Raw genomic sequence first — 22,415 nt, 5'->3', positions numbered from 1 at the left:
CAAGCATTTCGCTGCTTTTCCAGGTACCAGACACTGGGCTCATTTCATATTCCTGCATTGCAGAGGGCTGGACTGGATGACCCTCAGGGTCCCCTTCCAACTCTCCAATCCATGATGCAAACATGGGCCTCCGTGTGAGAAAACCTTCTCCCCTCATATTCCCACCCCAGCAGGTCGCTAGAAGAACCTGCAACTCGAACTTGAGTTTGTTTATCTCCTTCTCCCTCCCCTCCACTTTCTTTTTGTGCCATGCCTTTATTTTTTTTAAAGACTAGAAGCCTGCCTTTCTCCCCACCCCCCTTCTTCCCTTTTAGTAATTTATACATTGCTCTGGGAGCCTTTTTTCTGGCTGAAGAGCAGGATAAAAAATTCTTTGGATAAACAAATGTCAGGGAAGAAGGGATTACGGGCTACATCTAAAGGCTGCTAGGCTGTTTCACTCCACTGAGTGTTAACTCAGAGAGGGGGAGAAAGCCTTCCATGCAAACTGGGCCCTGATGGGCTGGGGGAATGCTAAGGAGAGGCTCTCATCTGCCTATTCAACCAGCATTTTCCCATCAGCTGCCACCTGTTACTCTCTGGGATGTCTTGAGGGGAATCATGAATAGAGGCATTAGCATAAGAATAGACTGATCTGATCCAGTCTCCCAAGGGCAGGGGAAGGGCGGCTTAATAAATAGCTGAGTAAGTCCCCCCTCTCCCCCCCAGCAACTCCAGAGAGTTAATGAGCAGGAGGTTATCTTCCTTCACCCTCCCGTGAACAGCCTCCAGATGAAGCGATATTTAAGAAGCTCCCTTCCCCATCTGCCAAAATGCATTCAACCAGCTCACCTGTCCTCTTCTTCAGTTCTTCGTCTTCACCATCTGTGAAGATAAATGTCTAAAAGAGAAAGGGAGTTTTTTAAAAATAATAATAATAATAATAATAATAATAATAATAATAATAATAATAATAGTTTTATCTGAACCGCTATAACTTTTGAATGCCCCCAAACCTTTCTAGATAACACTGTGCAAACAACCATGTCTCACCTTGCTGGAAATTGGTGCAACCTAAACGCCAACATGCAATTTTGCAGGAAGGTTGGATTTTATTAACTAGAAATAAAAAGATTGTTCTGTCCAGTCATCAGCCCAGACAGAGACCAAGCACTGGAGTTGGATGTGATGAATGCACCCAGATTTTTTAACATCTACCCGGCTATAAAAATGCAGTTCAGGCAAGAGAAATATTTGCCTGAGCTCACTTCCCCCTTTTGTGTAGGGCGTTGGTTGCCCTGAGGTTTCAAGACAATGGCAATCAACTTTTTGGAATTTTCTCATTCCTGCCTGTGGCTTGGGGTGGAGAAAGAGAAATCACTGTAAGGAGGGTAAATGGGGGTATGTGATCTTAAATGTAACAGTAAAGGTAAAGGTAAAGGTACCCCTGCCCGTACGGGCCAGTCTTGACAGACTCTGGGGTTGTGCGCCCATCTCACTTAAGAGGCCAGGGGCCAGCGCTGTCCGGAGACACTTCCGGGTCACGTGGCCAGCGTGACATCGCTGCTCTGGCCAGAGCCAGAGCCAGAGCCAGAGCCGCACACGGAAATGCCGTTTACCTTCCCGCTGGTAAGCGGTCCCTATTTATCTACTTGCACCCGGAGGTGCTTTCGAACTGCTAGGTTGGCAGGCGCTGGGACCGAGCAGCGGGAGCGCACCCCGCCGCAGGGATTCGAACCGCCGACCTTTCGATCGGCAAGCCCTAGGCGCTGAGGCTTTTACCCACAGTGCCACCTGCGTCCCTAAATGTAACAGAGGAGAATGCAAACATCCCACCCACTGCCAGCCTCCAACAATTTTCACAAAGTGCCCTTGAGTAGATGTTTCAGTCTTGTGTCTCTCACACACAACCTGTTCATCATTGCTCCTCCAACCACCACCTCCGGCGCCCTTCAGCCTGAGCTCATTAGGACATAGGGACCACCTCTGAATCAGGCCAATGACCTATCTATTCCAGCATCCTGTTCTCACAGTGGCCGACCAGATGCCTGCGCAAGCACAAGAGCATTATTGCCTCCTGCAGCTCTGAGCAACTTGTATCTGCAGAATCACAGAATTGTAGAGTTGGAAGGGACCACAAGAGCCAATCTAGTCCACCCCCCACAACCTTGAGATGAAGAATCTCATGTCTACTGAGCTATCCCAGAAACATTCTGAATTAATACATCTGCATACTAAGAGCACCTGTTGCAATAGCAGAGTCCAAGCCAGGGGTAGGCAACCTAAGGCCCGAGGGCCAGATGCGGCCCAATCGCCTTCTCAATCTGGCCCACAGATGGTCCGGGAATCAGTGTCTTTTTACATGAGTAGAATGTGTGCTTTTATTTAAAACGCATCTCTATGTGAGGCATAGGAATTCGTTCATATTTTTTTCCAAAATATAGTCCGGCCCCCCACAAGGTCTGAGGGATGGTGGACCGGCCCACGGCTGAAAAAGGTTGCTGACCCCTGGTCCAAGCCTTCTGCAAGCCTACAGAACTTTGCGCTGTGGTGCTTTCCTGCTCTTTCCACACTCCAAAACTCCCACAATATCCATCTGGCTTTGCAGAAGTGGCTTTCAGGCCGTGCAAAAGCTCAGACATGGTGTGTGAATTTACAGAATAAACTGCTCTGTAAATGCAACCTGGATAGGAATGTGCATTCCTTCACCCCTCAAAATGTGCTGCATCTATGAGGCTGGCAGACTGCTCATTCTACCAAGAGGGGTCGCAGGCCCCTGCCCCCAAAGTCCTGCCCAGATGCCCCTCTCCATACTGCGAGGCTTCTCCCCACCTGCCCCCTAAGCATGATGGAGAACAAGAACCACAAAACAGCCCCCCCCCTCGCCTGCAACTGATTCAGCTCCAACTGCCAGGTGAACCTGAGCCAAGGGAGCAGTCTCTGCCCCGCCTTCTGAGCCCTGCCACCTGCCTGGCTGCACTTCCTTATTGACACAGGTAATTCCTGGCATCTGTTGCCTGTCTGTGTGTGCTGCCTGGTGGGAGGGGCGGGGGAATCTCAAATAATTCAGAGCAACACAAAACAAAGGACAGAAAAGGGAGGGAGGGAAGGAAGAAACAGCAGCCAGATGCACCCCCCACAAAAAAAAATAGTTAAAAGCGAAAAGGGGGAGGCACACAAAAGTAGATGGGGAGGGGGAGTACAATCTGAGCTGTCAGCCTGCGCCCAAACATCATTCACTCCAGCTTGCTTTGTGGTCTCTCTCTCCCCCCCCCCCCAATTGAAGAATGTAGCTGGCAGGGGGTAGGGAAGCAAGGGGCTGGTTAACAATAGATTCTTGCAGCCAACTTAATGCAAGCTGGAGGCTGAGATGGTTTTGTTCTCCATTAGCATACAGCTGGGCTGGTTAACAGGGTTGGGCTGAGGGAGGGGGGGAGGAGAGGCAGCATTCAAGCAACTTGGTTTCATCGGGAGGGTGGGGAGAGGAGGAAGAGAGCAGACACTCCCCACCCCCACCCCAGACATGGAGACAAAGGAGGGGGGTGCAGATGGGCCAGAGCCAGACAGAATTCAGCAGCCTGACCCTTGCAACTCTCAGTTCTATTTTCTTTTAAAAGCAACATTCTAGTCCTTATGAGTACACACTCAGGCGGATTTAGGGTATGGCAGGACTTGTTGGTGAAGGTAAAAGTGACTTCCAAGGAACAGATCCACATATAAGGAAGATAGTAAAGGTAAAGGGACCCCCCGACCATTAGGTCCAGTTGTGGCCGACTCCGGGGTTGCGGCGCTCATCTCGCTTTATTGGCTGAGGGAGCCGGCGTACAGCTTCCGGGTCATGTGGCCAGCATGACGAAGCCCCTTCTGGCAAACCAGAGCAGCGCACGGAAATGCCGTTTACCTTCCCGCCGCAGCGGTACCTATTTATCTACTTGCACTTTGATGTGCTTTTGAACTGCTAGGTTGGCAGGAGCAGGGACTGAGCAACGGGAGTGAGCAGGGATCTTCTGATCGGCAGGTCCGAGGCTCTGTGGTTTAACCCACAACGCCACCCGCGTCCCATTAGGAAGATAGGATGGTGCTTTTTTCATCCTACTTGGAAACCAGTAGCTTATCTTCAGCAGTGGCATGTATCAATTCTTGTGTGTCCCCCAGGAGTGGAATTTGGTAATTGTGGGTACAGAATTTGCCCTCCTGTCTCAATTCTAATGATTCTTCCTTTCCTTCCCCCCCTTTATTAAAAAAATCTAAGGTTCTAGTCCTTATTGGCTACAGGACCTAGTAATATCTCAGGAGCCAATTTTGCTGGGGGGGGGCAATGCAGACTCTGCTTTCCCCATTGGTACCAGGTGGAGGGGGAGAAGACCCTTTGAAGCCTGGCTTGGCTCTTCTCCCCCCCCCCAAAAAAAAAACAACAACCCACAGGAGCATGTGGGATGTGGCACCTGATGTCTACTGAATGTGTGGGTTAGTGCACATTCTTTCAACATGGGGGGGGGGTTAAAATACACCCCCCCCAAAATGTGGAACATGGATGGGGAAAGCGGAAACAGCAGCAGGGAGAAAGAGATCAGAGATCAGCATCAGCTTGCGAGCCTTGACTGGGAACTTCATTGAAAAAACAGGGAAATGTTTACATGGTTAGATCAGGCATGTGCCGTCTCCTCCAGCGACTGTGTCTTCGTTAGCCTGCTCCCAAAATAGCCCCTTAGCTAATCCTCCTGCTGCTATAAAAAGACCAGGAGGAGATTACTATTTTGCCATTTTTTTTTTTTTTACTGGACTGCTTTGGAACAGTTCATCCTGAACATGCCACCAGCAGCACCGAACTTGCACCCTGGGAGAGTCCAATGGGGCAAGAGGACCCTCTGTCGAGTTCTTCCAACAGGAAGAGACCCTGCAAGGCTTTGGAAGCCAGCGCTGGAGAGTTGCAGCAGCCTCCCTGCTTGGCTCCCCCGCTGCCTGGACAGGAAGGGTACAGCCTGTCCACAACCCTCAGTGTCACCTCTGAGAACAATCTTGTCTCTGCAGGCTCCCTGCCTCCCACCCTCTCCATCCAGCCCCTTCCTGCCGCTCAGTAGGAACCCAGCCAGGAAATTCAATTAAAATCTGAACAATTGCTCTTTCTCTCTGTCTCTTTCAATGTCACCCACTCTTTTACATGTCATTTACTTGTGTTTCTTACAGCTCAGCCATTACACACAGGCAGGTAGAATGCAGGCAATTCTGAAGGCCGCAGGTAAAACTTAACCTGGGCCTCCTTTGTTGTCCCGAAGATGGGGAGATGACAACATTATGCAACTGGACTGAAATGCAAGAGGCAGCCGGCCCTGGCATGCTTACGAGAGCCAGTTAGACTTTATGAAGCAACAAATCCAGCCCAGCACTCAAACAAATATACCTGGATGATGCACATGCATTTTTAAGCATGCACTTAAACGGACACAGGATATTGTCTGGGTTCTTGGTCCATCCAGCTCAGTATTGGCAGCAGTTGTCCAGGGTGTGTGATAAGAATTTTAAAGTCTTAGATATATAATAAATGTTCATAAATGTACCAACCAAGCACGTACATAGATCAGCACAGGAAGACCGACATGAAACCATTTTTGATTCCCAAACTGACTAAATGTTTTCTCTGCAAGGTCAAATGAAAATGGAAAAGCCTCCCCATTTTCTTTCCCTTCATAAATCCTGTCTTAAGGGTATGTCTGTCTGTGTTTGAATAGGGTGAGCCTGTGATCTGGCTCAGGAACTAAGTATGTATCATTACAAAAGACTGGCCAGTCTCCCCAGGGTATCCAATCAAGTGAGCATTTACAGGTAATCTGAGATAAACAAAGCACTCAGATTTCTGCTGTAGACAGCCTTTTCCGTGATGTAGGTATGATGTATCTGGGGGGGGGGTGGTCTTGGGTTACACCCCTTCTGTGATGTATGCATGATGTATGGAGGGGTGGTCTGGAGCTCCAGGGCAGGGAATTTAAAATTTCTATATAAGGGCAGGCACACCTTTGTTCTGGGTTCCTCCTCCTTTCCTGCATGAGAGGGGAGCACCCTGTTTCAACAGATCAATAAAGATCAAGCTTACTAGCTGCTCCTCAATATTCTCTGGTTGGCCTCTGTTGTTTTCTCCTACCAATAGGGAACCCACGTAAGGACTCTATATGGGCTCTTGGATACCCCATAAGGGAAAAGGGGCAGATTTTTGTTTACAACAGATGTCAGGCAGGGGACAGTCCCCAGGAATCGAACCTGGGACCTCCTGCTTGCAGAGCAAATGCTCTACCACTGAGCCTCCCCCACCAAATAAAAAGTTAAATTTAAGTTTCTTTAAAGCATATTTCTACCCAGCTCCCGTCAATGAATCCAAGCGAAGGCCACTGAAATTAATGGGGGGAAGTTAGTTATGACTTAAGTCCCATTGAAGTCAAATGCAACTGTCGCTGCTCTGGATCTGACCCAACGCGTGAGGGAGGTTTCAGGCAGCTTTTTCAGCTTCCCAACTGGGAAGCACCCTCTAAACTGGAGGCCAGGGCCCTCCCAGCTAGGATCCTGGTGCAGCTCTCGGCTGCTGCTGCTGCTGTTCTCCCCTCCCCATCCCAAGCGAGCTTTTAAAGCTTAAGAAAAAGGGTTTCTCTTTCCTCTCTGGTGCTTACTCACTGGGCGGCATTGTCTGAGGACCCTGGCCTGGGGACACACAGGAAACTTCATTGTTTCTGAAGGCTGCAATTTAAAGAAACACAGGATGCAAAAAAAGAAAAGAGCCCCGAGGAACAATAGCAGACACCCACCAGAATAAAGCCCACGACAATGCTGCTGCAGAGCCAGCCGGACTCCACTGGGGCAGCAGGCCTGAAGGGAGATGCCAGGACCCACAGACCCTGCGCTCTCTTAAAGCAGCAGAAACCTTCCAGCTTCTTGTTCCTTTGCTCCAAACTCTGCTTGGAGCATTTTCCACCACCAAGCATTTTCTAAAATATATAAAAGAAAACACGGTGGTCAATCCCTGGCCGGGTAAAGCAATGGGCCTCTCTTGCACGCTTTGAGCACCCACGTTCCCAGGCCAAAGAACTCCACCTCCGCTGCTGTCCGTGCAAAAAGCTCCTCTCTGCCTGGATCTTCTCTGCAACAGGAGGGAGCAGCCCAGGAAGGGATAAGCTTCCTTCAGCCCAAGGGCTGTGTTTGCTTGTGGGGCAACTCTTTGCGGGGCTGTGTGCCAGATCTGAAGCAGAGCAATGGATGCATCTCTTAACTTTCATGCAGCAGCCCTGCAAAAATCACAAAGGTTTCTACACTCTTTCTCACTCTCACTCTCTCTCCATCCAGGCAAACCAGGGGCATTAGTTCAAGGACACATTCCAGCCAGGCAAAAGGATTGGGAGAGAGCGCAGAGCAGGGCCAGAAGGAGGCAAAGACAACACTTCGCCCCTTCTCCTATATGGTGTGCTGTATCATACGCCACGTGGGGACGCAGGTGGCGCTGTGGGTTAAAGCCTCAGCGCCTAGGGCTTGCCGATCGAAAGGTCGGTGGTTCGAATCCCTGCGGCGGGGTGCGCTCCCGCTGCTCGGTCCCAGCGCCTGCCAACCTAGCAGTTCGAAAGCACCTCCGGGTGCAAGTAGATAAATAGGGACCGCTTACCAGCGGGAAGGTAAACGGCGTTTCCGTGTGCGGCTCTGGCTCGCCAGATGCAGGTTGTCACGCTGGCCACGTGACCCGGAAGTGTCTCCGGACAGCGCTGGCCCCTGGCCTCTTAAGTGAGATGGGTGCACAACCCCAGAGTCTGTCAAGACTGGCCCGTATGGGCAGGGGTACCTTTACCTTTTATCATACGCCACAGTTGTATGAAGGCTTGCCTGCTGAAACGGCAGGCTGTAGTCTTCATAGTGCACTGATGTGCCTACATTGGGTGCGTGGATCTGCAAGAACAGGACCAGAAGCATCCACACTCCTTGCCAGTTTATCCTGGACCTGGGGGCTGCACATGCATGCACATTTTCTTGCAAATGTCACCGGCATCAAAGTGCCTTTATTTCCCCATTTAATCCAGATTTGTCATTTCTGCAGAAAAAACAGTAAATTAACACCCCCACCCCAACACACACACACACGAAATAGTAGATCTATACTGAAAGTGGGCAGGGAAAAGAGGATGGTATATTTCGGTGGGGGGTGACAACTTATAGATGATGCACCTAGCTGCCCTCAATCAACTGCCGTTCAGCAGTGTTCTTTGTTAACCCCAGGAAGGACAAGGTTGGTTGGTTGATCAACCAGTCCTTTACTTATAAATAATAATTTATTATTTATACCCACCCATCTGGCTGGGTTTCCCCAGCCACTCTGGGTGGCTCCCAACAAAGTATTAAAAACACGAAAAAACATAAAACATTAAAAACTTCCCTAAACAGGGCTGCCGTCAGATGTCTTCTAAAAGTCAGATAGTTGTTTCTTTCCTTGACATCTGACGGGAGGGCATTCCACAGGGCGGGAGCCACAACCAAGAAGGCCCTTTGCCTGGTTCCCTGTAACCTCAGTTCTCGCAGGGAGGGAACCATCAGAAGGCCCTCAGCTCTGGACCTCAGTGTCCGGGCTGGACGGTGGGGGTGGAGAAGCTCCTCCAGGGATACTTGGGGCTGCCTCAGTTGTGTCTGGCAGACAGCAGCTGCAGGACCACAGCTCCACCAGCTCTGCCACTAGGTAAGCAGGAGAATGACTTAGGCCCAGCTGAGCAATGAGAGCCTGTTTCCCTCCCTCTCCCCCTGCCCTTGTACTGGTCCCATTTCTCTTTTGGTTTGTGATTCATTTCCCCTTCCTGGCAGAGGGAAAGGCCAAGAAGCTGCAAGTAGAGAAAAAGTCCCGCAAGAGGACTGGCAAAGGGCAGGGAGCAGGGAAGGCCCAGGGAGGCGGCAGCAGACGGGTACAAGGGGGGTGGGATTTTTCCTCTTCTTGCCATTTGCGGTCACATTTCACAGCAGCCATCGAAAGTATCTACAGGAAGGTGGAACACGCACGCAAGATTTATCAAGCCATGTGACCAGCTTGCGATTGCAGAAATCTTCCCCCTCCTCGCCCACTTCTGCAGAGACAGCAATCTCAGTTTAAGGAACTGAAGCAATTTAGTGTGATGAAATTAACCCCATGACCAGCCTTTCTGCAGAACTGCATGACGCACAGTCTCTCTCGCGCACCCCATTTTGATCTCCGGGGGAGGAGAATGTGCTCCCAGCTAGATCTGTCAGTGCCCCAGGGGCTCAAAATTGCCTGCTGTTACCTCGTGTTGCGTAACCTCCAGGTTGCAGAATCTTCGGGTCACGGCCACGGCAAACCTGGAAGTGTATACGCATGCGCAGAAGCGCTCTATCGCGCCATGTGCGTGCACAGAAGCGGCACCTCTAGTTACGGATTTTTCAGGGTGCGCACAGCACCCCGAAATGAATTAAATCCGTAACCAGAGGTACCACTGTACTTTGTAGATCTGTAGTGTCTGTGCTCGAGGTCCGAGAAGAACCGGATGTGATGCTTGAAACAAATTGGAACAGGGGCTGGCAAAGGACTTGGCTCTCGGAGAATCTGCTTTGGTTTTGAAAGGACAAAACTTTCTAGACCTCATGGTTGGGAAAATACCAGCCCTAGACCCTGCTGCAGAAATTGTACTGGGTCTTTGACCTCCCGCGACCTCAGATCAAGGCACCCCCACACTAACTCCCTCAGTTGTGAACCCCACAATCACCCACACATGCCTGAAAGCAGCTTTTCCACCAGTGAAATTAGTTCCTAATAACAAAAAAGATGAAGGGGGATATGTATTCTGATTTGTGCAGTCCTGCATAGAAGAAAAGTCTGGACTTCTCCCAGAATTATTATTTCCGAAGATTATCCCCACCTCTGCTAACACCTTTAGCACTAATCATGAGTGGGGGGAGGCTGCAGATTTAAGCCCCAAATGGCTCCAAGCAGATATTTCTACAATAATGCCTGCACTTTTGAAATTCCCACTGGATGGGCAGACCTGTCGGGCTGGATAGTTCTAGTCCCTTTTGCAGTCTCTCTCCCGGACAGCTGGAAAAGTCCCTGGTGCCAAGAAAGGGGGGGCGGGAGGAAGACATCAGCAGCTGGAGGAACCAAGTATTCTGCCCGGGGCATTGTTTACTGAAAAGACAGAACTCGAACCCAGCCCTTGTGTACAAAACAGGCTGACGCAGACATCCGTTTTGGAGCAGCCCGTTTTCTCTTTGCAAAAGGCAAAACCCTTTTGCAACCCCTGTCAGGCCCTTGGAGCGGGGAGGGGCTCAGGCTCTGATCTTGAGCCATGGGGCTGCAAGGCATTGCTAAAGAGACACAGGTGCCCCTGATCCTTGCCTCCCTCCCTCTCTTTCTGCTCCTCTGCTCTTGAGAAGCTGGAAGACCCTCTAATTTTAAGTGCTATTATGTTTAATAACCCCCCACCCCCAGTGCAGGACAATGAAGGGCCTTGTACAATTAGATGCCCACACATCTCTCCCACACACACACACCGCACTCCACAGATGCCTCTCCAGGACTTTGGTTTCAAGAGCTATTATGGAGCCCTGAATGGAAATGCCACATCGCCTAGGGCAGCCAATTAGCAGCGCTGACACTATGCACAGATCAAACCCTTCTGCCCCCCGCCCCCCATGGATAGGGTGCTGGCAAAGCATAAAGGCAATGGGAGAACTGGGCCAGGAAGCCAGCCTGGAAGGGGAGGCTGTGGCAAGCCAACCGTGCTGAACAAACTGCATGTCAGCAGTCCAGCACCTGCTCTGCACATGCAAGACCTCCTGGGTTCAATATCAGGGCAGGGACTTCCTGAAAGCCTGGAGTGCGGCTGCCAGCCAGTGTAAGCAACCTTGAGCTGCAGATGGACCAGTGGGAATGTGACCAGTAGTCACAGGTAGCCTTCTCTTTCCCACAGATGTGTCTAAACGAAATATTTTATTGAAGTAAATCCGACCAATTAATACAATAGGAATACTACAGCTACAAAAAAGCAGTGCAGTATACCTGTGAGAGTCTTAATATTCGTTCGGCAAAGGACTTGAGACCATTGGGTAAGCCAAAATTTTACATTTTGTCGTGGGGAGGGAGTGCTATGTGTCTATTTGCTGCATGTAAAATTAAATCCCAGAATTATTTTTTTCCAGGTCCTCCGAGCTTTGGGCAACATGTCATTTATGAGTTGTTGTTTTTTCAGCTAATGCTAAACTCCACATATTTACACAACAAAGCAAAAGTCGCAAATCCAGGAAGGTTTTCCATTTGGGGGCAACTGAGGTTCTGGCAGCTGCCAGCATCCATGTCAACAGCTCCTGAGGGCTCAAAGCTTTCAGCTGATCATCCCTCATAGACTTACTAAACAAATCCATTTGCCATGGGGGCTCTAGTTGAGATTTCTGCATTGGGGGGGGGCCCTCCCAACGCTACAGTTCTATGAAATTGGACTGGGATCCTTGATCATTTTGCTCATTTGGTGACAAGCTATAGTCCAAAATTTGAATACTGGTGGGCAGTTCCACCACAGGTGGGAAAAGGACTCCATAGGGTTAACTCCGCACTGTGCAAAGAAGCCCTTCCCTTGGCCTGCCCAGATCTCCTATCTCCCCCCCCCCCCTTTTAAGCAGGCCAGGCTTGGAGCTGTGCAAAAGGGAGGTGCAATCTATGCAAATTCTCCATTATCCTGGAATGAGGGTGGGGGCGCAGCTCTGGGAATCTCCCACTCCTAAATTTAGCTGGAATCGCTGGCACTCAGCACCCCCCTGCCCTACCCCCAGACCTAGGACTGTAGGGAGACAGGATCTGGGCTCCCACTGAAAAGTCCTTCCTACTCTGCACCAGCAAAGTGGCCAGAACTGGTTGGGAGCACCGAGTCACTGGATCCGGTCGGGCAGGGCCCACACCTGTGTTTGGAGTGTAAACAGTAAACACAGCACTGTTTCTTCTGTACACAGAAGCGCACCAGGCTTTGTGGGGCATGTGCGGAGCGCATGGCACGCACCCTAGCTAGCTATTAACCCCCAGGGCAGGGACTCCAGCCAAGGCCCTATGAAAATTTGGGAGCTGCAGCTGCTTAGGAATGCGCTGTCCCGAAGGCAAATGCATGGCTTGCGGAGAGAGGAAAGTCAGGGGAGGGCAAAAGAGAACATGGAGCAGGTCAGTCATGATGGGCGGGTGTGTGTACACTTGTATTCCATCACGTGTCTGGATGAGCATAGGATGTGGGACTGAATCAATGCACACAAAAGCAAAATCTCAAGCTCTCATGGCTTCTAAAGGCTGCTCTTGCACCAATCTCAGTTGGGACCACACTGGCTGGCAGCCAGGGTTTTGGGCAGGGGACATTCCCAACCCCATAGGAGATGCCAGGGATTTCCTGCATGCAAATCAGATGCTCTACCCCTAAGCTATGGGCCCTTCTTTATAGGAACCCATAAGGCTGCCTTATGCTGGATCAGACAGCTGGCATTGCCCACACTGACCGGCAGCAGCTCCCCAGGATTTCAGGTGGGGAGTCTTCCGCAGCCCTAGATGCTAGAGATTGAACCATGCAAAGCAGGTGGTTTTTTCTGCTGAGCTACAGTTAAAGTGGTCATTTTAGGACTAAGGAGCGCAAATGTGCTTTGGGGGTGGCAGCAGGGATCCTCTGCAGGCCTGACTCTTGGCAGCTCATTTTCAAGAAGATGAAGCAGATATACATGGCAGCCAGGGAGAATCTAGTCCAAAAAAAAATCTGCTTAAAGATCGAACAATACCCCATTCCAACGACCAAATCTTATGCCAGGAGGGCTGGCTATCCCAGGGCCGTGCCAGCTTTGTTTCCACACCACTGGACCCGGGGCAGCCCCAGATCTGTAGCTGGCGCTGCCTGCAAGTGGCAGAAAACCCAGACCGCCCGCTTTCCTCGGTGCTGAGGTCTCTCTTCTTCGGCTCTGCACACTAAGACGATTTCTTGTGTGATCCTGTTAAGGCAAATCCCTCGACTCAGCAGGAATTTGCTAAGTTTGGATTAGCTTGCCTCTGTATTCATCTCCTTCGCTCCCCCCAACTGCTCCCTGGCATTGCAGTCCTCTCCCCTCTCCTCTGGCTTCCAGAGTATTTCCACACTGAATCGGCCACAATTCTTAAGAAACCACTTCCAAAAAACAACAGCAGCAGCCCAAAACCACGGTCTGGACTCTCCCCTCGGGGCTAGATCATTGGAAGAGCTTCTGCCGGGGGTTGGTTTACAGGGGGATGCAGAAGAGAAGCTAGGAAGGGGAGAAAATGTGAGCCCTCATTGCCAGCTTTTCACCATCCTGGCACCCTCCAGATGTTCTGGACTATGATTGCCATCGGCCCCAGCCGGCATCGATGGACACACTGCAGAACACTGTCCCCCAAACTTGGTTTTCCAGCTGCTTTTTGGACTACAATTCCCATCATCCCTGGCCACTGGTCTTGCTAGGTAGTGATGATGGGAGTTGTAGTCCCAAAACAGCTGGGGACCCAAGTGGGAACGCTGGTGTAGGCCAAAACATCCCAAGGCTCACAATGGTAAAGTTGGAAATGATGGCTGGTGTGTGTTGCAGAAATGGGAGTTAAGTAGTCCAGCTGTTGGAAGTTTGGGTACAACTCACTTTAGAGCATATGATTTTTCTCATGGGTTTAAACCAGGGGTCAGCAAACTTTTCCAGCAGGGAGCTGGTCCACTGTCCCTCAGACCTTGTGGGGGGCCGGACTATATTTTGAAAAAAAAATATGAATGAATTCCTATGCCCCACAAGTAACCCAGAGATGCATTTTAAATAAAAGGACACATTCTACTCATGTAAAAACACACTGATTCCCGGACTGTCTGCGGGCCAGATTTAGAAGGCGATTGGGCCGGATCCAGCCCCCGGGCCTTAGTTTGCCTACCCATGGTTTAAACCGATGGGGTGAGGGACAGATATCTTTAACCTCTTGAAACAAACCCTCTCCTTCCCTCTCTCATATGACACCGATATTCTCGGGTTGCATCCTGCTCACAACTTCCTCCTCCTCACATTTCTCAGTCTTCAGAGAGCAAAGGAGCAAGCATGGCTGTCTTCTTCTTCTCTAGACCAGCTGGTAAGACTAGAACCACAAACTCTTTCCCCCAATTACAGATAGGTAGCCGTGTTGGTCTGCCATAGTCAAAACAAAATTAAAAAATTCCTTCCAGTAGCACCTTAAAGACCAACTAAGTTAGTTCTTGGTATGAGCTTTCGTGTGCATGCACACTTCTTCAGATACAGGTACAACAGTCTTTTCTTCTGTTAACTGAAAATTCCTTTAAGTGTTTTAAATTGGTTTTAACTGGTTTTTATCTAAAATTTTCCTATTTCTTGTAAACCATCATGGTTTTATAACAATCAAGCAGTATATAAATTTCATCAAAAACACTGGTACCTCGGGTTAAGTACTTAATTCGTTCCGAAGGTCCGTTCTTAACCTGAAGCACCACTTTAGCTAATGGGGCCTCCCGCTGCTGCCATGCCACCGGAGCACAATTTCTGTTCTCATCCTGAAGCAAAGTTCTTAACCCGAAGTACTATTTCTGGATTAGCAGAGCCTGTAACCTGAAGCGTATGTAACCTGAAGCGTATGTAACCCGAGGTACCACTGTAAATACAAATGCACTGAGCATCTGCAGGAAATAGCTATTGGTATTTGGCCAAAGTAGGACGCTCTTGTAAAGCTCTCACTGCCTAGTCACCCAGAGGAGATTCTTACTCACCATGCAGGCGATCAGGCTAGTCACCACTTACAAGCCTGAAACAAAGTTCATTGTGTTACTCCCCCCCCCTCTTTTTTGACCACGGTCACAAAGCTCACTTGTCCAGGCCTGCTCAGGGATGGTCTCAACCAACAGGGCACCAAGAGGTCATTCTCCTGACCTACCTATGTGTGTGCAATTAAAAAAAGACCATGTGAACCAGCATCCCCAAAAGGCTGGTTTAGGAAGCCCTTCTCATGATTTGGGGAATTAACTGGTTCTTAGGAATGCCAGGTCAAATGGAGAGAGGACTCATTTGCCAAATTACACATTTTGCTCATTCTGCATGAATAGGGTAAGTCAACTGCACTCGGCTCGTTTGTGGGTTTTAAAGCACAGCTAAGACCTGAACATGCTGCCTACTCTTTGCATTCAAACTACAGGAAGGAAGGATGTTCAGTTTTAGATCTTAACATCTCGCAACCACTTTTGCAAACAGCCTGAATGCAGCTAAAAGAGGAAGGATAAGCTTTAGGGAGATGTTTAATAAATGGCAGGTTGATGTGGGAGGGCAGAAAGACCTCGTGCTTTAGATAAACCCCTTAAGACAGACTTCCCCCACCTTCTGCTTCCAGTGTGCATACTTGGAAAACAAACATGCAGCTTTTCCCTTCAAACATTTGCAAATGGCTTTTTTTCCACATGTTAAGCTCTTTCTTTTTGGTCTCGACTCCAAAATAGCTCCCTATGATCTACGCACCAGTCATTTCCCTTTACACACAAACACAAGGAAAGGGCAGGTAGGCACATCAGAACTGGAACACACGGCAATAGTTTGAAAACAAGACAGTGTAGGAACTTCAGTGAAGCTGACATGATTTCCCCCCCTAGCCGGCTGGTTGGCTTCGCTAAAGAGGAGGCAATGCGGAGAGGGCCATGCCAGGATGCCACCCAACACACCATGGTAGGGCAGTGTGCCAGTGTAGCTGAAGAACAGTGTAGGTCAGCAGCTGGGACAGGCCAGGGGGAAAGCTGTTTCATCGACACAATCTTCATGGAGAGATTTCCCTGTGAAAAAAGGTTGCAGTGCTTGGAACTCTTTTGTTCAAAGAAACGGCAAGCAAGAAGCAACATGGGTGGGAGTTTATAGATGTACACAGGGCATGGATGAAGTGGACAGAGAAAAGCTTCTCTCGAACTCCAAATCATGGACATCCATTGAAACTGAAAGTTGGAAGATCCAGGATGAGAGAGATTCTTTTTCCATGCCTAGTTAAACTGTGGAACTCACTCCCGCAGGAAGCAACGACGGGTCACCAAACTGGATAACTTTAGAAGAGGATTGAGCAAACTCAAGAGGGAGAAGGCTATCAATTGCTACTAGACTAGGCTCTGCCCTCTCCCAATGGTAAATCTTAATAATAATAATAATAACAACAACAATAATAATATTTTATTATTTATACCCAGCCACTCTGGACGAGTTCCAACAGAACACTAAAATACAATAAGCCTATTAAACATTAAAAGCTTCCCTAAACAGGGCTGCCTTCAGATGTCTTCTAAAAGTCTGGTAGTTGTTCTTCTCTTTGACATCTGGTGGGAGGGTGTTCCACAGGGCGGGTGCCACTACTGAGAAGGCCGTCTGCCTGGTTCCCTGTAACTTGGCTTCTCGCAGCGAGGGAACCGCCAGAAGGCCCTCAGAGCTGGACTTCAGTGTCTGAGACCCTCGTCTCACGCAGAAAGAGAGCTTCCCTTTCTTCCTTCCCCCTGGGAGATCTTTCCTTCCCTGCCTCTCACAGGGGGCATTTAGCCAGCCATTCCTTCCATGCTCTGAAGTAGATCTTCACTCACCCCACCATCCCTGGAGGGAAAGGGGCTGCCATTCTGTGGTTCGCCTCAGATACCCAAATGTCTTGGGCTGCCGTGCTCTGCCTCCATGGTGAGAAGCTGTGATGCTTCTGAATCCTAGTTGCTGGAAGTCACAGGAGACGAGAGTTGCTTTGTGCTCAGGTCTGGCTTTGCTGGTGTCCCAAAGGCATCTGGTTGGCCACTGTGAGAACCGGATGGACCTTCTTCTCATGCTCTTATGATGGCAGAGTTGACTTTTGAAGCAGAACATGTGTACAATGGCAACGTACGTGAACTGAAGCGTGTCTTGAGTCCAGGGGAGACACCCCTCATCATTACAGAACGTGAAAAGGGATTCCACCCACATGTCAATGGCAAGATGCAATTGTGGCAATTCCCAAGGAATTTCCCCGCTCTGCTTGAAGCCTGTAAAAGGCTCCATGCCACAGAGAAGCTGTGCGAATGTGGAACAGAGAAGACAAGGAGGAGGAAGAGAGGCCCCACGGCTACAGTCAACTCGATTCCCCCCCCCCCCGAGAAAGAGGGTACATCATGATTAGCAAGAGATCAACTGTTAAAAGGTTGTAGGAAGAGCTTGGCTGCTGGATCCAGCCAAAGGCCCACATAGCCCTGCTTCCTGTTCTCCCGGGGGCCCAACCAGGTGCCTCTTGGAAGCCCACAAGTGAGACCGGAGCACAATGTCTCCCCACCTGAGATTTCCCGCAACTGGCATTCAGCCTGAGACCGACGAGGCAGGATGCAATCATGGCCAATGGCCACTGATTATCCTTCATGAATTGCTCTAATACTCTTTTCCAAAGCCATCCATGTGGGCGACCATCCCTACATGTGGTGTTGGCAGATTCCATAGCCACGTCATGAGAAGAGAAGACTCCCTGGAAAAGACCCTGACATTGGGAAAGATGGAGGGCACAAGGAGAAGGGGACGACAGAGGACGAGATGGTTGGATAGTGTTCTCGAAGCTACCAACATGAGTTTGACCAAGCTGCAGGAGGCAGTGGAAGACAGGAGTGCCTGGCGGGCTCTGGTCCAGGGGGTCACAAAGAGTCGGACACAATTAAACGACTAAACAACAACAAAATAGCATTCTGTGAAGAACTTCCTTTGGTCTGTGCTGAATCTCCCAGTGTTCAGGTTGTCCTCCAATGCAGAGAAAAGCTTCTCCCAATCCACTTTCACCACGACACGCCTCATTCTACGTACCTCTGCCACCATGTTCCCTTATTCACCTCATTTCCCCCCAGCAACCAGGAAGCCCAAGATGTTGTAACCTTTCCCCCCAGCAGAGTTTGCTCCCCAACCTGATTCATTTGGCTTTCCCTTTTCTGAACCTCTTCCAGGAAAAAGGAGGAAGAAAAGTCTGTGAGCCTGGCCGCTTGTCTGATCCAGTTCACAATGTGACATGCTCAAGTTTTAGATATATCCACAAAGGACCATCACCTGCTACTGTTGCAGCACATCAGCACTGATCTGGAAGTGTGGGAGCCCCGATCCACTTAAAAACAGAACACATATTGGGGTGCAGAGAGAAAACACTGTTGCAAACTTAGGCTACCTCCGAGCAAAGAGTCAGCTGCTATCTACGCCAGTGTTTCCCAACCTTGGGCCTCCAGCTGTTTTTGGACTACAACTCCCATCATCCCTAGCTAGCAAGACCAATGGTCAGGGATGATGGGAATTGTAGGCCAAAAACATCTGGAGGCCCAAGGTTGGGAAACACTGATCTACGCTACAAATCAGTGGAGCTTACAGGCTAGTTTTTAACTGTAAGAGTTTATCCCAGAGAATGCCGGGCATTTTGACAAGGCAGCCAGCTGATCGTTCTATTAGAGGTCCCTAGCTCTGGTCCTCCCCCCCCCCCCTGCACAAAACTACAGTGCCAATCACCCCTAAACTAGTCTAAGTCTGCACTGTAGCAAGGCCAAGATTTGCTGACCCTTCACAGCCCAGCGCCATCCATCAAAGGAGTTCCTTTGAACAAAGCTTTGGCTTACAGCACTTTCCTCATCCTGGTGCCCTTCAGATATTTTGGATATTTTGGTCATGCTGCCTGGGGCTAATGGGAGCTGTAGCCTCAAAAATAATCTGGAGGGTGGGCAAGGCGAGTTTACCGTCTTCCCCAGAGGCCACTGTATTATGCAAAACTTTCAGGATTCTGAAGGTCACTCAGCGTTTGAACCTGAGAATGCAAATCTGCACGGAGAGGTTGGAACATATCACCAATTCCCCTCCCTCTCTGCTGTGATGCAAGACGGGCTTTGGGAAATTCAGTTTGCCTACCCCTCAAGCACTGGAGGAGAGAGGTGTCACTCAGACACCCCGCCAAGAAGAGGCAATCTGGATTTTTGCCCCACTTCGCCCCGACACCCCCACCCCACAACATCTCTAGGCAACCTGACCTGGCCACTGTGAGCTCCGGCGAGCTCCTCCGCTCCGTTCCCACGGAAAAGCACCACACAAGCGGCTGCAGAGTCTTTCTGCCGAGTCTTTTCTCAGCCCCCGGGAGAAAAGGGGCTTTGTTAGCTTGCCTGGGGAGACAGCGTGAGAGCAGAGCCGCTAGGCTCTGGGAAGGCCGAGAGGACAAACAAGGCGGAACAAAAAACCCAGAAGAAAGACGGAATCCGTGAAGGGGGGAAAGGGGGCCAGCCTTTCCCAGGATTGTCGGTAGGTGTTTGGGGCATCGCCCACCTCTGGGCTCCCACACATGTGTAGCGGCTAGAGATCCATGCTGGACCGTCTCTGCTGTGTGGCCAAGACGCAAAGTGACCATGAGAAATGGCCCATGAGAGAGATGGGAGGATGCTCTAAAGACCCAGGTACCCAGCTGGGTCACCAATGGCTCAGCAATAGCAAGGCACTGCTGCCACAGGCTAAGGGAGTTATCACTAGGGATGCTTGAACCACTAGGGATGTTTTGCTCGTTCCTCAGTTTGAAGCAAACAGACCCAATTCCTACTCCCTGCGCAAGGGCATAAGGAGAGCCCTGCCAGATCAAATGCCCATCAAGGCCAGCATTCTGCTCTCTCAGTAGCTAATCAGGTGCCTGTGGGAAGTCAGAAAGAAGGAGCGACAGCTCTGTGCTTCTGCTCACCTTGGATTCCCAGCCTCCAACAGCAGAGGGAGATCATAGATACTGTGGATTGTGGTCAATGATAGATGCTTTCTCCAGGATAATACATGGAGCAGAAAGCAGTTGTCCTTTGGCTTTTGCACTCCTCTGAGTTCGGGGGAAACTGTAAAACTGGGGGTTTACAAAGTACTGCGCAAGTGACTGCCTCCGTGTCTCTTTTGCACCTGGTTTCTTTAAAAAAAATAGGGCAGCAGTAAGATTTTTCTGGAGTTGTGGCCGACGTGTGCAAGCTACCAAGTAGTTTACATGCACACTTCAGGTTCCCAGGCTATCATTTGTATAGATGCAACATCAGGCACTAATTTGATCCACAGGACAAAAGTGGATCAAACCAGTGCTAAAATTCACCATTAGCAATGGGCTTAGTCATTCTCTCTGTCCTGCCTTAGTTTCTCCACCTGTAAAAAGAAAACCCATCCTGTGTTGGTGTACAGGGGCAGAATGAAAAAAGAACCCGCATTTGGAGAATTAAGATGGTTGTATAAATAATAATTTTTGAGAATCGCTAGCACTTTAATGCTAATTTTTTAAGCCACGAAACTTCCCAATTATTCATCTCCAATTGTTTTGGGGGCATCCTGGAATTCCAGTCACAGTTTAGGAAAGGGGGGCACTTGGTGACTGAAGACATCCCCCCCCTCTTGGCTCTAAAACAAGCCTGAGAATTCTTTTTTTCCCCTCCCTCCCCTTTTTCTTTATGCAAATGAGGCTGGTCTTAAGTCTCTGCTTTACATCTGACAAAGCCCAGTGCAGCGACACAAATTGCATTTCATGCTCCTCAGTCTCCAATCTTCCTGAGAGAGAGAACACAGAGAAGAGAAAGAGGGAGGGAAAGATTTGGGGAGGAGGGAATAAACAGGCACCAGAACCTGAGAAGAGGGAATCATTAAAGCCATCAGTTTGTTAGGGAGCCGATTTAAATAATAAAGCTGCTCTCCAGCAGTCACACCAAGGGGGAACCCGTTGCAGAGATGCTTTGCCAACCTGGCCTTTTCCAGATGTTTTGGTGATGCTGATGGGAGCTGTGGTCCAAAACATCTGGATGGCACCACCACGTTGCAAAGCCTGAACTAAGGGACATGAGGCCAGCTCCACGTAACCTAACAATCACAGGAATGCTCAGCTACACAAGCCAATGTGTTAAATAAAATCATGATCATCATCATCATCATTCTACTTTCCACCTTGTGGTCTGACACCAGATTCAAACTGTTAGCCATTCCCCTTAGAATTGCCCTTTCATGCTGAGAAGCCTTGTTTGACAGAAGGACAGACAGTCCCCTAGAATTCCCTCAATCAAGCCTGAAAGTGGTTTTTAAAATGTAGCAGAAACCAGGGCTGATCCACCCATGAGACAATTTAGGTGACCATCTCAGGTGGCAGGATCCACAGGGACAGCAGATCCTGATGTAGATCTTCCCTCACCCCTTCTTCTCTGGTGGGGAGGGGGGAGGAACCAGTTTGGGGTCCACCTTGGGTGCCAAAATGTCTTGGACTGGCCCTGGCAGCGACACACACTGTCTCTGAAGTGCTATTATCACATCTGGTCTGTACTAGGACAGGAGGCACTTCAATCTGCTGCTGCTGGAAAACTAGCAAAGCAGTTCAAGGGTAGCATTCACAGCCACAGTGGCAAGAACCTCGTAAGGCTCAGGTGGGGCAATTGCATGCACATTTGCTTGCAGTGGTGCGGTGCAATGCTTTCTTGCTGGGAGAAAAGACAGGCATGCAAAGTTTTGAATAGAAACCTCTTCTGCTCAAAACCTTGCACACCTGTCTGCCCTAACAGGTATCCAATATGGGTGTTTGGGTGCATACACTTCCCCTTGACCAACTTTGTAGCAATTGCCTAGAGCAAACTAGACTCGAAGGGAGAACATGGCATCTCTCACCCCGTCCAACACCCTTTTCAATTTATCAGAGAATCTCAACTGATAACATTATGTTGCCCCTTTGCCTCCATTTGCAGGGGGGAAATGCATTTAGAGTAACTGACAGGGCATCCACACTCTGAAAAGGGTTAGTCGGGGAGGAAGGGACCACTTGAGCATGTGCAGAGTGCCTTTCTCTCACCATTGCATCAACCACAGAGCAGTTCTGCCTATTTCAGAGTAGGGATTGCATGTCAAGTTTCAGATACACACCTCTCTTTTTAAGCAAGCACTGCTGCAACGCGTGGAAACAATGAAAGCAACAAAACAAAAACCTGTGTGTGTGTGCACTCAAGCAAGCGAAATAAGCCTCCCTTGACGGAAACCATTTATAGGAGGGGCAGCAAAAGAGGGAGGGAGGGAGGCTGGCTGGCTGGCTGTGTGGGCTTGTGGCAGAGGAGCGTGCCTCACTTTCCCTCCCTGGGGGGCAAGGGCGGAGACGGCACAGATCAAGGCGCTGGGCTTGCAGTTACTCGCCAGCCCGCATCCTTCCTGCTCATTAGCACGCCGTTGGCACGGGCTGGCACCGTGCAGCAGCCGCCCACTCGCTGCAGGCAACCCGCGCTTTCTGGATGGGCGCTAGCGATCCGAGGGGCCTCTGCGCGCGCGGAAGCGGGTTCCCCGGGGCTTCCTTGCCACCACCACAAACTCGTTTCCAGGTCAAGGCTCAGCCTGGAAGATACGCTGCCCGGGAACACAGCACCCCCAAAAGAGGGAGTTTCCACAGCACAACCCCTCAACCTATTTCCCGACCCAAAGCTCAGCTT

General features: G+C 49.9%; 1 protein-coding gene across 1 annotated transcript in view; it reads right to left on the bottom strand.

Moving 5' to 3' along the window:
• The window catches only part of LFNG (LFNG O-fucosylpeptide 3-beta-N-acetylglucosaminyltransferase), a 32,813-nt gene that overhangs the window by 9,596 nt on the left and 802 nt on the right, over positions 1-22,415 (bottom strand). Inside the window, exon 2 of the mRNA XM_079953949.1 lies at positions 832-880. Coding sequence (XP_079810075.1) covers positions 832-880 — 49 coding nt within the window. The remainder of the gene's footprint in view (positions 1-831; positions 881-22,415) is intronic.

Source organism: Podarcis cretensis (assembly GCF_951804945.1).
Source record: "Podarcis cretensis genome assembly, chromosome: 14".
Lineage (NCBI taxonomy): Eukaryota > Metazoa > Chordata > Lepidosauria > Squamata > Lacertidae > Podarcis > Podarcis cretensis.
The sequence above is the reverse complement of the archived record's forward strand: the minus strand, read 5'-3'. Positions and strand labels throughout refer to the sequence as shown.